General features: G+C 34.1%; 1 protein-coding gene across 7 annotated transcripts in view; it reads right to left on the reverse strand.

Annotated features, from left to right (window-relative positions):
- Positions 1-18,239, reverse strand: part of FAM172A (family with sequence similarity 172 member A) — a 312,125-nt gene that overhangs the window by 183,350 nt on the left and 110,536 nt on the right. For all 7 annotated transcript variants that reach the window (XM_044446029.1, XM_044446032.1, XM_044446030.1 and 4 more), the window contains exon 7: positions 9,244-9,462. In XM_044446029.1, coding sequence (XP_044301964.1) covers positions 9,244-9,462 — 219 coding nt within the window. The remainder of the gene's footprint in view (positions 1-9,243; positions 9,463-18,239) is intronic.

Here is an 18,239-nt window from a genome sequence, read left to right on the forward strand (position 1 = left end):
TGGTAGTGGGGTTTTTTTTTGGGGGGGGTGTGTGTGAAAGAGTTAAACCTGCATCTCAACAGTAGATATATTAAATGTGATACAACATTTACTTTGGCGCACCCCAAAGTTCAATAAATGCATAGAGAAACTGCAGAGATAGAGACCACTCTCCCATCAGAAAGTAGCCCTAGAGGGTATTAAAAACAGTTATTTAGGGGACATAGTTAGAATCCCTTTACTCAAAGTCTCAAAGTCCCAATGTTTGTAATTCCAACATTCTACCTTCTTGTTGAAGAATATTTAATAAACCCCAGTAAATCCATGTTGATAGGAAACTTAAAATAATGTGGCTTATTTATATATATTATGATAGTAACATTCAAATTTGAAGAATTTTTAAAGTGTGTTACTGTAATTAAACCCTTTCAGATAGAAATGTGGAAAAGAAAACACAAAAATACAATTCAGTTAAATCAAGGTGCAATCCTATGGCAACCCAATTTTGTCTGGAAGAGCAATAGGATTATTTGGAGTTCCAGTACTGAGATACTGTAATCTCAGAGCAGAAATCCAAAGGCTGACCCCACACACCAGACAGAGTGAAAAACAGAATATATGCCTCAAAGGGGAGAAAAGTGAGCATACTAAAGAGGGCAGGACAGAGGAGCTGTGGCCAAGGGTTTACACCAACTCTTATCCTAGCCTCTCTGTGCTTTATCTATATAGCTAAATATGGCTATCCAAGTCAAATAAGGGGGAGAACTGTGACAGCACAGAGATCATAGAACCATAGTAGAATTGAACGGGGTCAAAAAAGCCATCAGGTCCAACCGCCTGCTCAGTGCAGAATTCCAAGTTAAACCACCCCTCTCAGATGGCTATCCAGTTGCATCTTAAATAACCCTCTAGATAATTAGTTTCATTGTAATTCTGCTCTAACAGTCAGGAAGTTCTTCCTGATGTTCAGCTAGAATTTGGCCACTTGTAACTTCAGTCCATTTCCTGCATCCTGGGATGACCGATCACTGCTACTGCACCTCATGTAGTCATATGATACATGCTTATGCACACTGAGGGCAAGAATGATAGAACTGTTGTCTACAGTGAGTCAGCTGGAATCTTAGAAGCACAGTGTCTTCAAATAAAGTTAACAATTTTAAATAAAGTTCAGTAACATATACTAGCCTATGAAATAGAAGGCTCAATCAATCTTGCATCTGCATGCCCTAGCAAATCTAGTCAAAAGAGGATAATTAGCTTAGAAAAGTACATGAGTTAGTCTCAAAAACTTCCACAATATAACCTGTTCCTGAAAAGAACAGAAAGAATTGGAAATTATTTCACAGCCTGAGATGAAATGTGAAAAAAGCACATAAACTGTTCTTGGAGGAAAAATCGCAAGAGACACAAGCAGCAATTTTGTTCCAGTTCACAGAGTCTATCATGCTTTCTTTGTGCCTGCTAACTTGTAATGAAGTCATCCATTTATACTCTTCAGACAAGATTCAAGGTGTTATTTCATAAACTCAAAATTGTAGAAGCAGAGCTCTGTTGAATCATTCAGTTGAACAAATTATTGGGCAGTGCACCAGTGGAGAGTACAACAATGGAACATTGGCCCACACCTGACAGTAGTTGTACAAAATCTTGTGCAGGTGATTTGCTCAAGTGGAATTTCAGTTGGATTCCTTCCTTTCCCATAGTTTGGAACATAGTTTCTGCAAATGGAACATCATTTGCACCAGGAGAATGACACAGCTGGATCCTGCTCATATATTTTAAATTCATTATATCCCAACTATAACATCATGCTGATTTGTTTATATGAGGCTTCATAGATTATACAGTAGACTCAAGCAACCAGCACTCTCAAGCAACTAGTTAAAAAGTCAAAGTAGTAATACTTTAAATAAAAATTAAAATAAAATCAATTTCCAGCAGATATGTAAGTTTAAACTTGGCGTGCTGTGCCCACATGCCATGCCTTGAGTAAGACAACATATTTGTCTCCCACCCCTGTCAACTAACCCTGTGTAAACATACTGGTCGTTAGGATTTATTCAAATTTTATGTTCTCACCCAACCCCAAGTATGCTGAAATTGGTCCCAAGTAAGCGTAAATGCATAGTGCTTACCCTCAAGGAGAAGATGGAAATATGCAAGAAGCCTGAGAAAGGTGAGAGTCCTGCAGTGCTCATGGAGGAATTTAATGTTGGTTTGTCAACAATCTATGACATTAAGGCTCAGGCTCAGAAGGTAGAAGTTTGTCCTTATTTGTCTTAATTTGCTTCTAATTACTGTATCTCAATATTAATATCAAGTCAATACAGAGTTTATGGTGTGGTATGGTATAGTATGGGGCATAGTTATAGTCAGGCCTATTGTTAATAACAACTCCCAAGCAAACAGAAACTACATTTATCTGGCATCTACGAATCCCCTTGAGTGCTTGTTAACTGAGAGTCTATACACAAACTGCAAATAAATGTAGATAGGGCTAATTTAACAAAAACTGATAATCACTGGATTGTATTTTGATGTGTTTTGAACAAATATAGGTTGAAATGAGTCATCAATGTAACTTTGTAGAGATAATCATACATGAGTTCATTAGCAGGTGAGCATGTTGATATTACAAGAGCAGTATAACCCATTATTAGTTGTAGTAGGTGCCGAAGAATACTGAAATCATTAGTAAATTTGTTTAAAATACTATAGTTTTGTTCATATTTGCTTTAAGTATACTACATCCGTACAATTCCAGTTATCTCCTGAAGGGGGGCTGAAACATAACAATATGTATGCATGCCAGGTATGTATGTAAGTGTTAATTTGAATTACACTATGTATCTGTTCCACATGGAAATAGATTCCAGAGCAGGGAACAATAAAAGATAAACATAATAAAATATACTGTTTAAAGGTTTCTTTAAAGAATATCAATAAAACTGTGGCTCATCAGCAGAGAAAGCCTGTTGAAATAAAAAAGTTTTCAGCAGGTGCCCGATACAAGACAATGTTGAGGTCTCCTCTGATGACCTCACTGACCAGGCAGGTTGGTAAAGGAAAAAGAATATGTATGGCACCACTGCTATGAAGATTTTCCAGAGGGTGTTCCAACCAGTGTAATCCCAGTTGGAAATCTCATGCCCTACTACTTTCGCAGGGGAGCAAATTAAGAAAACATCTAGCTTTTGATAGTATATCCAGGGCACAAAGATGTTGAAAGTCCTGGACACTTATATCCTAAAATTTGGAGTGTTGATTACAGTTATGGTCCTTCCCCTACAAGGACCAACTCCTTCTAGAATCTGTGAAGTTTACCAACATATACAACTAAAATTTAATGATATTAAATACGTTCATTAGCTACACTTTTCTTTATTTGGTATAGTACTTTACTAAACTATTGTATAAAATCAGTGGCTTAACATACTGTAAACTAAGACACAATTTCTATGATAATAAATAGAATTTGTATTCCATAGAATTGAATTCTCTTCAGCTGAAGAAAACCCTATCTTTTGTGTTTAAATTATCATTGTTCAGATGATAAACTATAAAAACATCACCACTTATATTAAAATGAGTTAACAGCATTCCTCTCTTCTTAAATAGCTTTAAGAATTTAAAGTGAAAGATACAAAACTATCTACTATGTTTTGCAAGTTTTCAACCTTGTATTTAAACTAAAAACTTAACTTATGCAGTAATTTCATTCCCAGCAGTGCCATCTATTGGGGAAACTCAAAAGAATAAATATTTTTACAATACTGAAATGTTCATTTGATTACAAATATTATAAAGTTTTTCAATTTGGGTTAATGAAAGTAAACATAGCAAATCCATTGTAAAAATAAACATATATAACAGCTTCATGTTTAAATTGAGGAACAGTATGGTAAATTTGAAACAAAGCAGGTCCTCATTGCTCTAGTTAATCTTAAGAGACATGGAATGTTGTTGATCCATTCAGCACTCCTCTGAATGAATGGAGTGCAGAAGGAACAGAATTAAAAGTATATCAGGGCTAATCTTTTCTTTTTATATTCAGACGTTTGACTGGGTACCATAGCCAAGTGTATGTGTATAAACTGAACTATGGACATTAGGAAAACATCACATGGGTACTTAGCTAACATAATTATTTACATACATGAAACTGTGTCAGTAGACTTTGGTTTGACCTTGTTGAGCTGAACCCACAATACCAGAAACTTTGGACTATCCAATGAATCCAAATCCAATGATAAAACTTCTACCCCCACCCTCCATGCTTCAGTTTAGCACATAGCTGCTATAATTCGTACTCCTTTAATAGTCCTGGGGGAAATATAATGAGAAGAATCTCAATTAGATTGTTTTAAATGAAAACAAACTTCATTACCACTTCTGTCAGAGAAGCTTCAAAAAGCTGTATGATGAGGGTCAACTAAAGTGATGCAGTCATTAGGAACAACTATTTAAGTGGCCAATTTAAATGAAAACAGGAAAAACGGGATTAAAAGTTTTCCTGAGAGATTTCATGGCTCTGTAGAGCATTGTTCCTTGTACACTTAAAAAGGAATGCTGTTTAAAGAGCAAAGAAAAGGCCTCCAAGCAAGTATGAAAAAGTAAATATCTGCAGGCTGAGCTAAATGTAATCACAGCTATATCTCCACAGAAGATATGAAAATAGGAAACTCTGGATAGCAAGATCCCTTGTTTCCCTATTCTTCTCTAGTCCAATTCATCATTTTTGTTGTGGAGCTCTCAGTGTGTCAAACCATACTGTTTTAAAACTGTTTCTTATGATCATTTTAATAATAATAACAACAACAATCAGATATTACTGGACAATAAACATTGATAATAGGCCACAGATATCTAAAGATGATGACAGGGTATTTTTAAGGTAATGAGTGTATATCTATAAAATTACTGAGATCATGTATCCATTGCAAAGTACTTAATGGTATTTCTTCACTAAGGAGGGAGACTGCAAAGTTTAAATTTGTTTTCCTATACTTGTGGTAATTCTTATTAAAAAGAAATACATTTTTGGTATCTATAAACATGCTCTGCAAAGTTATTTTGTATTATGTTTCAGTGATTAAAATGTAATTCCTTCCAGAAAAGATCACAATCCTGATCACAATTATTTAGCCTCCTACAATGTTATAAAGAACCAGGCTTTAATGAAACTTCTACATTTGGAAAAATATTCTGATATAGGGTTTCTATGAATTAATGCATTATTGTACAAATAACTTTTAATAATTATTTCTTTAGCTGAAAACAATTGTACTAGGGTCTTTGGACATGATAAACAGAGAATGGCCACTACAAAGATGAAATGAATGGTTATAAATCTGTGCTTACTCAAGACATTTTTCTGCCTGGAACGAAGCCTAAATGGTACCCCACTCCTACTATGGACCAGCACTAAAAAGTGTTGCTGCACCATTCAGACATCAGTTTCCAACTTCATCTATCCACACCACGGTGCTCTCTGAAGCAGATCACTTGACGTTACTGGAGGGCAGGGCAGGACAAGGCAGGCTCAGTTATGAATTAACACTCTTCATAACAGAATGGAAAAGAAGGCAGCTCTTTGGTCACTTGCATATGACTTACAAATAGGTTTAGGAAATCACTGGTGCCTAAAAATGGTTGTTTTGAAAAGCCACCAGAACGTATTTGATTAAGGCAAAACTGATATCCAGAAGCTGAGGGAAACATTTAGAATGATTGTCACAGATAATCTATACATACATCCTGTTACTACATGGTGTAAATACTGTACCACTTAGGTTTACATTTAAATGCATTAAGAACATGTGATGCTTCCTGTAGGAAAATGGTGAGATACAAATATAATAAATAAGTAGGTAATTAAATACAGAAGGACATATGCAAAATTAAGTTTGCATGTTATTTCCATAGTAAGAAGCTAGACTGGAATGTAATGGTCAGGATGCAATAATCATAACTAGTTTTCTTGAATGTAAACTCCCTATGCTGCTTGGTGAACTGTTTTCTGACACAGGGAGTTTTAAGAAGTTTTTTATATGTTGTAGAGGTCTGCTCTTCAAAGGAAAAACAATCATCAGTCGAGCACAAGGTTTTGAACTACTTTACTATGTTTTGACTTCAGCAATGAATAAAAATGCTTGGAGTATGCTGGATTGGGTTCTATGTTTCCAGGAGAAGTGTTTGCCAATAAGTACAGCAGCAGCCTCTGGTGGTGTGAATGAAATCAGGTGTCCATGAGCACATGAGAAATATATTTTTAAAGACATGTATGTATTTATTCAGCTATTTGACTATTAATGACAAAATACTAAAAATATTAACTAATGCATCATTTTAAACTATCTTTCTAAAAACATTCTGAACAGTTAGAATGAAAAATGCATTAATTAATAAAATATGAAACCTTTTTTCTTGTTGTATGGAATACTGTATGTAAAGCAAATTTTCAGTGAGATTTTGCTTTGCTTTGAACCAAATATATTCCTATGAAACATGACATTTTTCTTTTGACTACTGAACACGGTTGGCAGATGTTTTCAAGAACAAAAATTATCTTAGAACAGAACACTGTAAGTAAGGTTTCCTGCCATATTGTGTGAGATGAAGTTTATTGCCCAGACCAAATCATTCCCCTTAACAAGCTGTAACATACATTGGCAAGTACATTATTTCATAGTTAAAAAAATTTACAGCTTGAAACAATAAGCACTTTGATCTTTCAAGCTGTACTCTTAAAGCTTCAGAAGGTACACATAATCTGCTAGTTAGTCATTTCTGTTTATATTCTTCCCTTAGAAAAAGATTTAGCAAAGACCTCAACTCAGTTGTAACTTATGGGTATAGATGTGGATTATTATAGAGGAGGTATGTGTGGAATTTCTAAATAATGAAATCTAGGCCATTCACAAGTGTTCGAATGTGTACTTTATATAGAAATAAGATAAACAAGTTAAAATAACCAAAGTTAAAACCAGTATTCCCAAGCTTTTGTCGATTAAATCACAATATTCTTAAATTTTCTGCAAGTACCATATCATGCATTTGTGTGTGGGTGTGTTTGAGTAACTAATATTGGTAGTTTTGCTTGCTTTCCCTAAGTATTATTGCAGTGTATTCTGGCGATAGCCCCACTGGTTTATAGAAATGATTAACCAGTATTCACCCAGCAGCAAGTGGCACAAATTGGCAGTTGGTTAAGATCTGTTGACTCTTCAGGGGCCTAGCACCTTGTAGTCAATCCTATAACTCAACACTTTTCATCAGGTGGTCAAACATACAACTTATTGGAGAGTTGTAAAATTTAACAGGCATACTGGCAAAACAAACCAAAACCAAAAAGCCTAGAGTAAAATGATGAGAAATAAATGTATTATCACTGTGCATACAGAAATATATATGATCAGGGTTGGGTAGGAGCACTGAGTTTTAAGAGTACCAGTTCATTGACTATAACTTATATTAACTGATTCGCAAGCCAGCCACACAACTGTTTGTCTTAGCATACAGCAATATAGCTCCTAATAGTTATTTTTCAGATGAAAAATAGTTTACCTACTTCTTTGGGCTTTACAATGCTCTCCCAATACACAACATGAATACAACATGGAACATGGATACAATTGAGGCCTTAAAATAATTCTAGAAAAAAGATCTGGCTGCACAAAAAGATCCTCTAGGGATGCTTTTCAGGAGCTGTAGTGCATGCTGAAGTACTTTCTGCATGTGCCACAAGATCTCTGGATTTGATCAGCAGGTAAACACACGTGATACTTGATGTGGCATTTACCCGAGGCTTCAGGATGAAAAAAAAATCATGCTGGATGAATATTTTGTATATGAGAAATAGAAAATGTGACACAGTAATGTAACTGAGATTCAATGTAACAGTCAAAGCCAAACAGATGAGCAAAATGCAACAATTGGTCTTGTCTCTGGGAGAATTTGCAATACCACAAAATTCCAGCATTACCTTTCAAGAAGTGATACTTCTCAGAGTGACGCTGACTACTAAATAACTGATTACGTATCATATTAGGTAATAAAAGGAGAAAGCAAGGCCTGTGCAGCTATTTTTTATATACCACTATCAGTTTCATCATTTTTGCCTTATCGTCATGTATTCAAGAGCCATAATTTGCTCTTATTTCATTTGACAATGCATGCAATGCATGCACAGTAAAATCAATTAATAAAACTATAATTTGCCCCAGACATTGCCATTGTCCAGAATTAAAATAAGAAGAATGAGTAGGAGGAAGGAACACTTTGAAAATTACAACAATGCTATTTTTTCCCTGAGTTTTACTATTCAATCATGACAGGCACAGCATTCTAATCACACTGGAGCATTTATGACATGTTTTTACTGTTGAAATAACAATGCTAACTTTTAAAAAGAGAGTTCGAAAAATTTCATGATGTGTCTAGAATGTATAATGCTCCCTATGTATATGAAGTAGGAAGCGTCAAAGCACAAATAATATTGTTTGTACCCCCTGTAGAATTAGAAATCCTTGGATAGCACTGTTATAATGATCCCATGCTGGCAGCATTACAAAGTGCGAAGGTTCACTGACTAAGAAAAGAGCAAGGGACAGAATTTCCTCATTGCACCATTCCTGAACTATTGACTTAAATATTTATTAAGATATTAATAATTCCCTTCAGTTATCTTTCTTTAGAAACTTAACTGAAATGCTGTGGGTGGCTGCAGATATGTAAATAACACATTACAGGCCAAAGATACAACTATATGAGATGAACATCAGCATTTGGCCACTGTAGTATTAATTTATCAAGAAATGTGTTAAATACTAGACTATTATTTAAAACTGTTTAAGCTACTGCTGCCCAAGAACATAAGAATACAAAGTGAAGACATTCCTTACTTTGTGAAACATGTTGTCTAATGTGTATTTAGAAAGTGCAGCTTATACATCTGTCTACGCAAAAAATACCTTTTCATAAAAATATTTTTCAAATAAGTTCTTGTCTATGGAATGCATACTATGTTCCTTTGGGGTTTATTTGATGTTCCTCTTTGAAATTAAAAGGGATTTTCATATACTTTCAAATTCAATGATAATAAAAAAATCAATAGAAAGAAGCACTTTCAGTATTTGACAGTTACATCATTTAGCAACATTCAATTTCAAAATCATAGTATTTCAAAATTTAACTAGATAACTGAATTTATAATATTTTGGAATATTTAGTATTAATACAAAACAAACTAGACCAACTTACTCTAATATACAAGTGCACAGTTTCCTTTTCTTTTTGTGGATTCCGATACTTCTCATAAAAGTCCCGTCGCTTCTTTGTATCTTTTTGGATTTTTTCTTTCCTCTCTCTCTTTTCTGCAGGTTCATCTGATCTATCAGGAGACAGCTGTATTTGGGCTTTTGCCTTTTCAACCTCAATATAGTTTTCATTTGGATTCAGTACTATTACTCCATAGCCTTCCTGTTTCAGAAGAAGAAAAAGAAAACACATTGGCTTTGAAGTCATTTGCATTTCATTTTTATTGATTTAAGTTTCAGAGATTTCCATAAAGTTGATATAATTCCTCCATTCCTTTATGTGTTTGTATCTGAATGTACCATATCTGCTTCTTTTTACTTGCCTATCTCCTATAACCTTTCAACAATTTTTCAGTATTTTATACAATTCATCAGAAAGTAAGGAAAAAACCCCAAAGTGGTCCTAAATGACTGCACAACCATCATAATGTATAGCTAACACTTCATAAAAACTTATACATTTACACTATTAAAGCTACTCATTTCAATTAGATTTACATGGTGAAACTGTATGCAGGACTGTATGCTTAACTATTAAATACTTCTGTCTAATTCATAACATGTTAGCAGCAGTAACAATGAATCAATATCAACTATGATAATTTGACATTGCTTAAAAATCAATGAATTAGTTACCATTTTAGACATGAACCATTTTATTGGAATTAAATGATGTATTATGTTTGCAGCCTTTAGGGGAAAATATGCTAAATATCTTATTCTATATCATTTTTTTCTCAGAAAAATGTTAACTAACAAGGAATATATGCATGTTACTTTCAAAAATCTGGACATTTTGTTAACATAAAAGAAAATATTGAAACAAGTATGAGAATGAGGTCTCTCAAAAGCATGACTGAAAAATAAAAGAACTCATGGAACAATCTTCAAGATGTTGAATCTCTTGTTTATATTTTTCTAAAATTACCTCCAAATGTTAAAGTAAAGCCTATTTCAATCTAGTTAACACAACATAATTTCTGCCAAATAAATAGATGAGAAGATGAAAGTCTACCTATAGATGATCAAAGTTAACCAAATCTACAGCAACAAAAGATACTTTATTTGGTGTTGCTTTATTCTAATCTGTGTAGCTATTCAAAAATCTTGTAATGCATTGTGGTAACTGTCAGGTAGACAGATTGTCACTTGGTGATTTTCTACAGTTGGACACACTCGACTAGTTATTAAAATCACATTTGAAGAAAGTTCTTACTCTTCCTTGTGCCTGTACAAGTTTACACGCCCTTCTCAAATTTCTACTATACCCTCTCCTCCCACCAAAACTAAGTTAAAGAACACTGTTGCACTCTGTTAAGCAGGGTGAATTAGAGGCATTCAGTTCACTGTCTGTGGTGTAAGGGAACATGGTAAAAAGGTCACCATAGGCCAAAGAGAAAATTGCTTCCTTCTAGATTCTGTACCATGAGTAAGTGATCTCCTGTCATCTTTTTCCCCAGTTCTCTCTTCAGAAAGAACCTATACATTCACACATACTTATCATATGCTTTGGAATGAAATGACCAGTATAAATTCTATTTGTTATATAAACAGTCTTATCTGAGATCTTTATGAAAAATTTAGCACTGGGGCACACTATGCTCAAAAAGTATAATGCACTAAAAAAAAAAAAAAAGATTCATGCCTTCATGGATGAATAAGCTACTAATAAAATACCATGACAAAACTATTATATGTTGCAAGGGGGAATTTTATCTTGTGTATCTATTCAAAACATACCTTAGTATTCAGAGCTTTAGTTCACTATACATGTTCATTCTTTTTTCTTTTTTTTGGAATAGATGTTCCATCTATTGATTATTTTTATTTCTATACATTGCAAGATGTGAATTTCATGTAATTGTTATGATTTTACACGTTACTGAAATGTGAAACTATGCCAACTTTTTGCTATTCACAAAAACAGACACACATAAATCATCAGAGAAGTAAAATTTGTCTAAGTTATTGATTATGTAACTGAAAATTACATGACTCATTTGTCCAATTTTATAAGGACATAATGTCAATTTTTCACAGACACTTCAACAGATGAAAAATGAATCCATTTCAAAAATCACAGCTTCATAAATCAATTAAAGAATTTTTATCAATTAGGTTTTAACCAGCACAAACCATCCCTCAAAATGCATTTACAACTCTTTTCAAAACATCTGTTAGAGGAACGGGAAAATTAACAAAACAATACTTTAAAAAATTCTATCACAAGCTACATAGTTTCTTTCTAAATTCCACTATAAATGTTGTTTTGTTGTAAAAAAAAGTTGACATAGTGTCATATTCATTTCTACTTTTTGTCCACAGCCACATCAGTCTAAATTATATGAGAAAAAACAGGCACAGGAAAGAGGATTAGGAGTAACACACAATACTTGCTCAGATGAAAGGCTGTACAAATGCAATATAACGTATATAACAGCAGCAGAATTTAACCTCTATCACTATTACTAAATTGTTACCAACCTAAGCTATCAGAAGTTAATCTGTGTCTCTATAGGGTGACCTTTGTTTGCTCTTCACCTATGAAAACAATGCAATACTTGCTTTTAAACTGTGCAGTGTTGGAATATCAATTTTCAAAAGAAGTTTCTCAATTTTAATATTTAGAACAGAATTGTGCCATCACCAGTGTCAAGGTGCTAATTTTTTCACAAATGTAAAGCAAAGGTGACATTCCTGAGCTTACAAAAATATTTTAAAAATGTGATGACAAACAATATCGATCTACAGTTTTATAAAAATGGCTTAGAACCCATAGTGGACCATTTAGAAAGAGTGAGACAACACTACCAAGATCATTTGGAAGCCCCAACTTTCAAGGTTGAAATGTATATTCGAAACGATCAACTTAGAAGTAGACACCAGTCTAATCCCCAGTATAAGATAGTGAAACTGAAATAGTAGTTTGAAAATGAGGTTTTCATTTATAAACACAGCAATTTAATTATGTTTATGTTAGGAATCCCGTTTTCTTAGTTACCAAACATTTCCAAAATGAATTTCAATTTTGTTTTTAACTACATATAATGAGAAAAATCTTATTTTCTCCCATAATACAAAAATGCTCTGTAAAATATTTGACATATTGCCATCAACCATTTACATCATAATATATCTGAGGGAGAATGCAACATTCAATAAGTTTCAAGTTCATTTGCACAGGCCAATTAGTATAATTACATGTGATAGATGTTATCAGGACAGATAGTGGTAAAGTAGGCTTTTAGCTAGATGGCCAATTTGATATAATCCAGCTTCAGTTCTAAAATCTATCAAGCAGGATATACACCACAAGCATATTAACTGGTATGAATCCTAACTAATGCATCAAGTGATATAACTGAAGAACATTTTTTTCTTATTTCAAAAGGGTTAAAATGATAAAGTTTTGTTTTCAAATTTATATATAAACCTACTCGACATTCATTAATTCAGAAGTAAAGCATGCTTAGACAAGCACTGGAAACCAAACAGATTCCCAAGAAGGATGGTTTGTATTATGTGTCACACAAATGCCACAAGTGTGCTAGGTCTAAAAATATAATTATCATAATTTTAAAAAAACAGTTATATCTTGTTTTGGAAGTCTTCTTAAGATGCTTCAAGCATTATAGACACACCCACACCAAGCATAGCATGTTAGCAACTAACAGAATTCTACATGGCAATAAAAATATTTAAGATACATTCTGGAATTCTACAAACCTCTTGCGCCTGGTCAAATGACTAATGAGCTAAAACCATTCAGCCCTGCATATTAATCCACCAGGATGGGATGCCATATGTGACTTGAGAGGTCAGAGGCTAGAGTGGAATCTTTTGACCTATGTATCTTATCTTTCTGGCTCATAAGTAAGAATCTGTAACAGATCATTTTCCTAAGCTTTATCAATCTGAATTTTAAAAAATCTATTTAGACCATTTGAAGCAAGATCAAAGCTAATCCTCTAGGGAAAAGCACTCTAAAGAGCTTAGATCTGTAACCCAGATCTCCGTATGGCAAAAGTGGACATTTGAATGGATATTAATCTTTGCAAAAGATGTATGATCTGTTTATTTCCCATCTTTTTCATGAGAAGGGTACCTATGTGTCACTGTTGCAACATCCTAGATGCAACAGTAGGATGAGGTCATGACAACCAATCAGAAGTCACTAGTGAAGCGTAAAAGTAAACATAGCTGTTGGAGATGCAGCTCAGCTTGAAAAATGCCCCCTCCATTATTTGAGCAATTTTCTCAAGACGTGACCTGAGACTGAAACGCCTGAAATGTCAGTTGACTTCTTTTTTGTATTTTCACCTAATGTGCATTTTGGCAACTGCACCCTGCTAACACTTTGTAATATTTTCATCCCAGTTACACCTCATATCTCAGGCTTCTGAATTCCACTGCTGAGCCCAAGTGTGTAAAAATGCTGTCTTACTGCCAAACTTACATTGTTCTACCGTTTCCAACTTAAATAGCTCATCAAGTTAGGCAGGAAAAGAAAACATGCCACAAAAAGTTTTTAGGGGACCACCTGTTGTCTATTATTTTTACATAGCACTTACTCATAAATCATAACACAGGGTAATTAATCAAGCTGTCAAAGAAAAGGTCAGAGGTTAGGTAGGGGAGTCAGAAGGTCATGCATGGGCTGATAGAGGTCAGGGTCACACCACATTCCTCATTATCAAGTTGGGATGAGAGACGGCCCAAGCAAACAAAAGTGAAAGCAGATGGAGAAGTGAGTGGATAAAAAAAGAAAGAAAGAAAACTTCACAAACAAAAAGAAAAGTGAAAGAAGAGTGTCAGCTGCCTTCAGATAAAGAATAGAACTGAAATACACTGAATTGTGCTCAAAAGGTCTAATACAACATAAAGAAACTATATTTTCATTCGTTAAAGTCTACCTCTGTACATTTATCAGGCTGATCTTCTGGTAGAAAATAAGCAATACAGAAACATAGTTTCAAGATTTTCATACAGTCTTCCAAAAATTTAAGGCAAATTAGTAAAAAGCAGTTTGATTATCACCACCAAATGCTGTTTTAACTTTGTAGCTACAACCTATGGCAATGTTATAAAAAGCTTTTATTTGTATGAAAAATAGGTTTTGAACTATATTCTTCATACACACAAATGTTCATTAACACAAAACATCATAAAAGTCCTTCTGGGTGACACAAGAGTTATAAAATATTCTATCATTACACTGACCTGAATTAGATGCAGAATACTGTGTAAAATTAGCTGTCACCCTTTCCTCAAAATCTTTGTTAATCTCATTTTGAATGTTTGCAGCTTTATCAACACATGCATCAATGTCAGCTCCTTGGTTACTGAACCGCTGTACTTGGAAGAAGATATAATTAAAATGTTTTGGCACAGAAAAGGTGAAATTGTATCTTCCCCTATTCCCTGAGGAGTCTGTAAAACATGTAGGATATATTGACAAACACACACCCTTGTCTAGAGCCCTGACATTCCAGGTCACCAACTGCTATTTATTTCAGAACATTTACACTTACCCACATGATCATCTGCTCAGTTACTAACTTCTAATGTCTGCTAGAAGTGAAAAGATAATAATAATAATAATAATAATAATAATAAAGACTTCTACAGATAACTTTATTTCAACTCCTTAAAGGTTTCAGGTTAATGTTTATTAGTTTTATTTTCCCATTTGAATTTTAATATAAAAACTTATATATTAACAATGCAATCTTATAAAGCCCTATTCATAGGTAAGTCCTACTTAGTTCAAAGGAACTTACTCATAGGAAGTGTGCAAAGTACTGCAGCTCACATGTATAAAAGATACATGTGTTGTGTATTAAATTCCTCAGTTAAGAAATGTTATGATGCTGCAATATTAGTACCGTTGCAAACAAAATCTCTAGAAGTAATACTAGTGCTACATTGTTTATTCCCATACAACAAATTTCAACTGTGTCAATATGAGTTGTACAGTATGCAATTTTACTGAGTCATTAGTAAACAAACTCCTAGCTGTTTAAAGAGGCCTAGTTTATACTAGTCTTATTTAACAATTAAAAAAGTATGCAAAGCACTCTGAACATTCAATAATGACATACCAATTCTACATATTATTACTTTAACTAACCAGGTAAGTTTTATTGGGAAAACATTATAAAAGAATATGTGCTCAGTGACACAACATATTCACAATTTCTACCCTCATCATACTAAAAAAAACCCTTAGGGCTCCTGCAGAGACCTTCAGTTTCATTGGTCCTACCATGTGCTTGCTAATAAAAATGGGGGAGCGAGCTAATGGAACATTCTAGATTTCTGGTAAATTTCCACTAGGAGAGGAGCTGAACATGAAAGATGGTAGATAAAGGCAGAGGGGTTAGTTATTTGTGGGAAAACCTCTGACAACAGGTTTTAGAAGTGAAAACTGCAGTTTATCCTCAGTCTGTAAAGGAACACTCCTGTTGACTATCACTGTTAGCTATGCCTTCTTCCAAACTTTCTCTCTCTCCCTCCCCCCACCAAACAAACACAATGATACAACTGTGTCATTTTTCTTCTCAAAATGACACTCTACATTCCACAGCTCAACATTTTGCATACTTGGAATGGTAGTTTGAGGAAGATTTTATCAACTTCCTCTTTCTTAAAAAACATTTTGTACATTTGTGTACCTATTTCCCTTTTGTTTCTCAATGTCCTGCTCAAACACTTAAATTAATTCTTAGAAAAGACAAGTAGGGCCTTCAACAAAATGGGGGGCACTATTACCTCCTTACCATGTATAAGGCCACTGTTTTTTTCAAGTGGCTTATACTTTGATTATTTCTAAGGATCTCACAGTAGAGGGTCCACAGTTTTTGTTTCCCTTTCCTTCAGAAAGCTGTGTTATGGATTTCTCTTCTATAAGAGAACTGAGGGCCTTCAATACAAAGAAATAAAGATCAGCCATGTTCATTTGGGGAAAACCACAGCCCAAAACCAGGAACTACCTGCATGCATTGGAGCTCTGACTACACATACAGCATTCCAGCATAAACAAGATCTTTTCATTCACTACAAAGTCAGACACAAATTGGTCTGTGAACTCCCATTTTGTGCACTGAGCTGTATTAAAATTTTAAGTGAATAGAGAATCCTTTGATCACACACTAAGTCTATTTGTAAACTGGAGTACCTTGCTGACCTCTGGCTCAAACTGACAGTTTATAAAAGACTGAACAAACATAGATATTTATTTATATACTACATAGATGTCTGTGACACTTTCCAGTGGGCTATCAAAGCAGCACACAGATATGATAAAATGGAAAATGTAACAAAACACAGTAAAATAATCACTCCTCAACTATACCTATACTGGCTGGGTCACCCTTTAGGGAAAGCCTGCATAACAATCTAATGATCAAGGCCAAAGACATCTGCCTAATGTCAAGGAGTATATTCCAGAGAGCAGGTGCTACAACAGTAAACCTTGTATGATAGGTACTCCTAAGGCAAACCTCAGCAACATGTGACAGTGCTGGAAGTATTCCTTCTGAGAATGGCAAGGATCGGGAGAGGACATAAAAGGTGAGGTAACCTGGCCTTAAGTAGTCTTGGGATTTATATGAAGAACAGAATGCTTAATTTGACTTAGTGGAAGCCAGGGTAGTTCCTTTAACAGAGCTGTTACATGCTGCCAAAAACAGGTCCCTCCTTCTAACATATTTAACCACTCAACACATAAGCAAGGCTTCATATTTCAAAGCAATATATAAATAACATATACATTATGTATATGTTAAATATAACATATCACATAACTATACAATTCTAATTGCAGTCTATAAGCAAGCAAGCATTATTAGACTACTTTTCACTTAGGAAAAATACAGTACAAAAATGTGCAATGAAGGATTCCATTAATAATTGTGTAGTGCTTATTTGTGCAAACTCCATGGCTCCATTTAAAATTTGTTCCCATGCCTTTATATAAATTAGCCTACCATGCTATCTGTTGCTACAGAATGTAGAACTTATGCATATGGCACTGACTGAAAGTGTTCTCACATAGTATGTACCTTACAGCTATGTGCACTCAAAAAAATCTAGATTTTAAAAATCTGTGAAAATTTCAACAATATACTTTTATCCACTCCTGTAATTATTTAAAACTTTTTTCCTTCAAGGAAGTATTATGACATTATTTTTACAACTGGTCTTAAATATCTGGTAGAAGAGCAATCTGAGAGTCAATTAACATAACTGAAATGTATTCCTTACCACATGAACAGGAATTACAGCTGAATGAATGAAGGAGTGTTTGAGAGTCCTATGCATTGACTATGCATGGACACTCTTCAGTATACGGAATGCTGAGCTGAACATATTACTCCTATTCAAGGAAATTGAACAATAGTTTTGCCAGCTAACAGGGAATCAAAGGCTTGTATTGGTTTTACAAACTGTCTCAAAGTGTTTTGATTCTTGTATATACCTAGAAATATAGAATTCCTATACAGTAAGAATAATTACAATATTCTAAGGAGGCCAAGACTCAAGGATTCTGTTTTGGAGTTATAAGATACTACAACTCAAACAATTTTTATTATTTACAGATCTTCACTGTAAGGGTGAATTTAATATTAGATTTGTTTATGAAAATCAAAATCTCTTTCATCATAAATTTACTTCCATAGGTGTGTTTTTTTCTAACATAAAACTAAAAACTGGAAATTCGGGTTGTTTTCCATTATACCCACCTCTGGTCAACAGGTGTAGTTAGTTAGAGAGATGTCCTTCCTTTGTGTATGCTAGAATATCATTTTCCAATTATCTCTGCTAAATAATCTATGAATGATGGTTTCTTTATATTCTTTCAAATCTCTAAATTGAACAGGTAAACAGGAAAAATATTGTGTCGGTTGGTCAAACAACTGAGTAGAAAAATAACTACTA

This window comes from Varanus komodoensis, unplaced genomic scaffold (assembly GCF_004798865.1).
Source record: "Varanus komodoensis strain SLA01 unplaced genomic scaffold, ASM479886v1 scaffold5, whole genome shotgun sequence".
Lineage (NCBI taxonomy): Eukaryota > Metazoa > Chordata > Lepidosauria > Squamata > Varanidae > Varanus > Varanus komodoensis.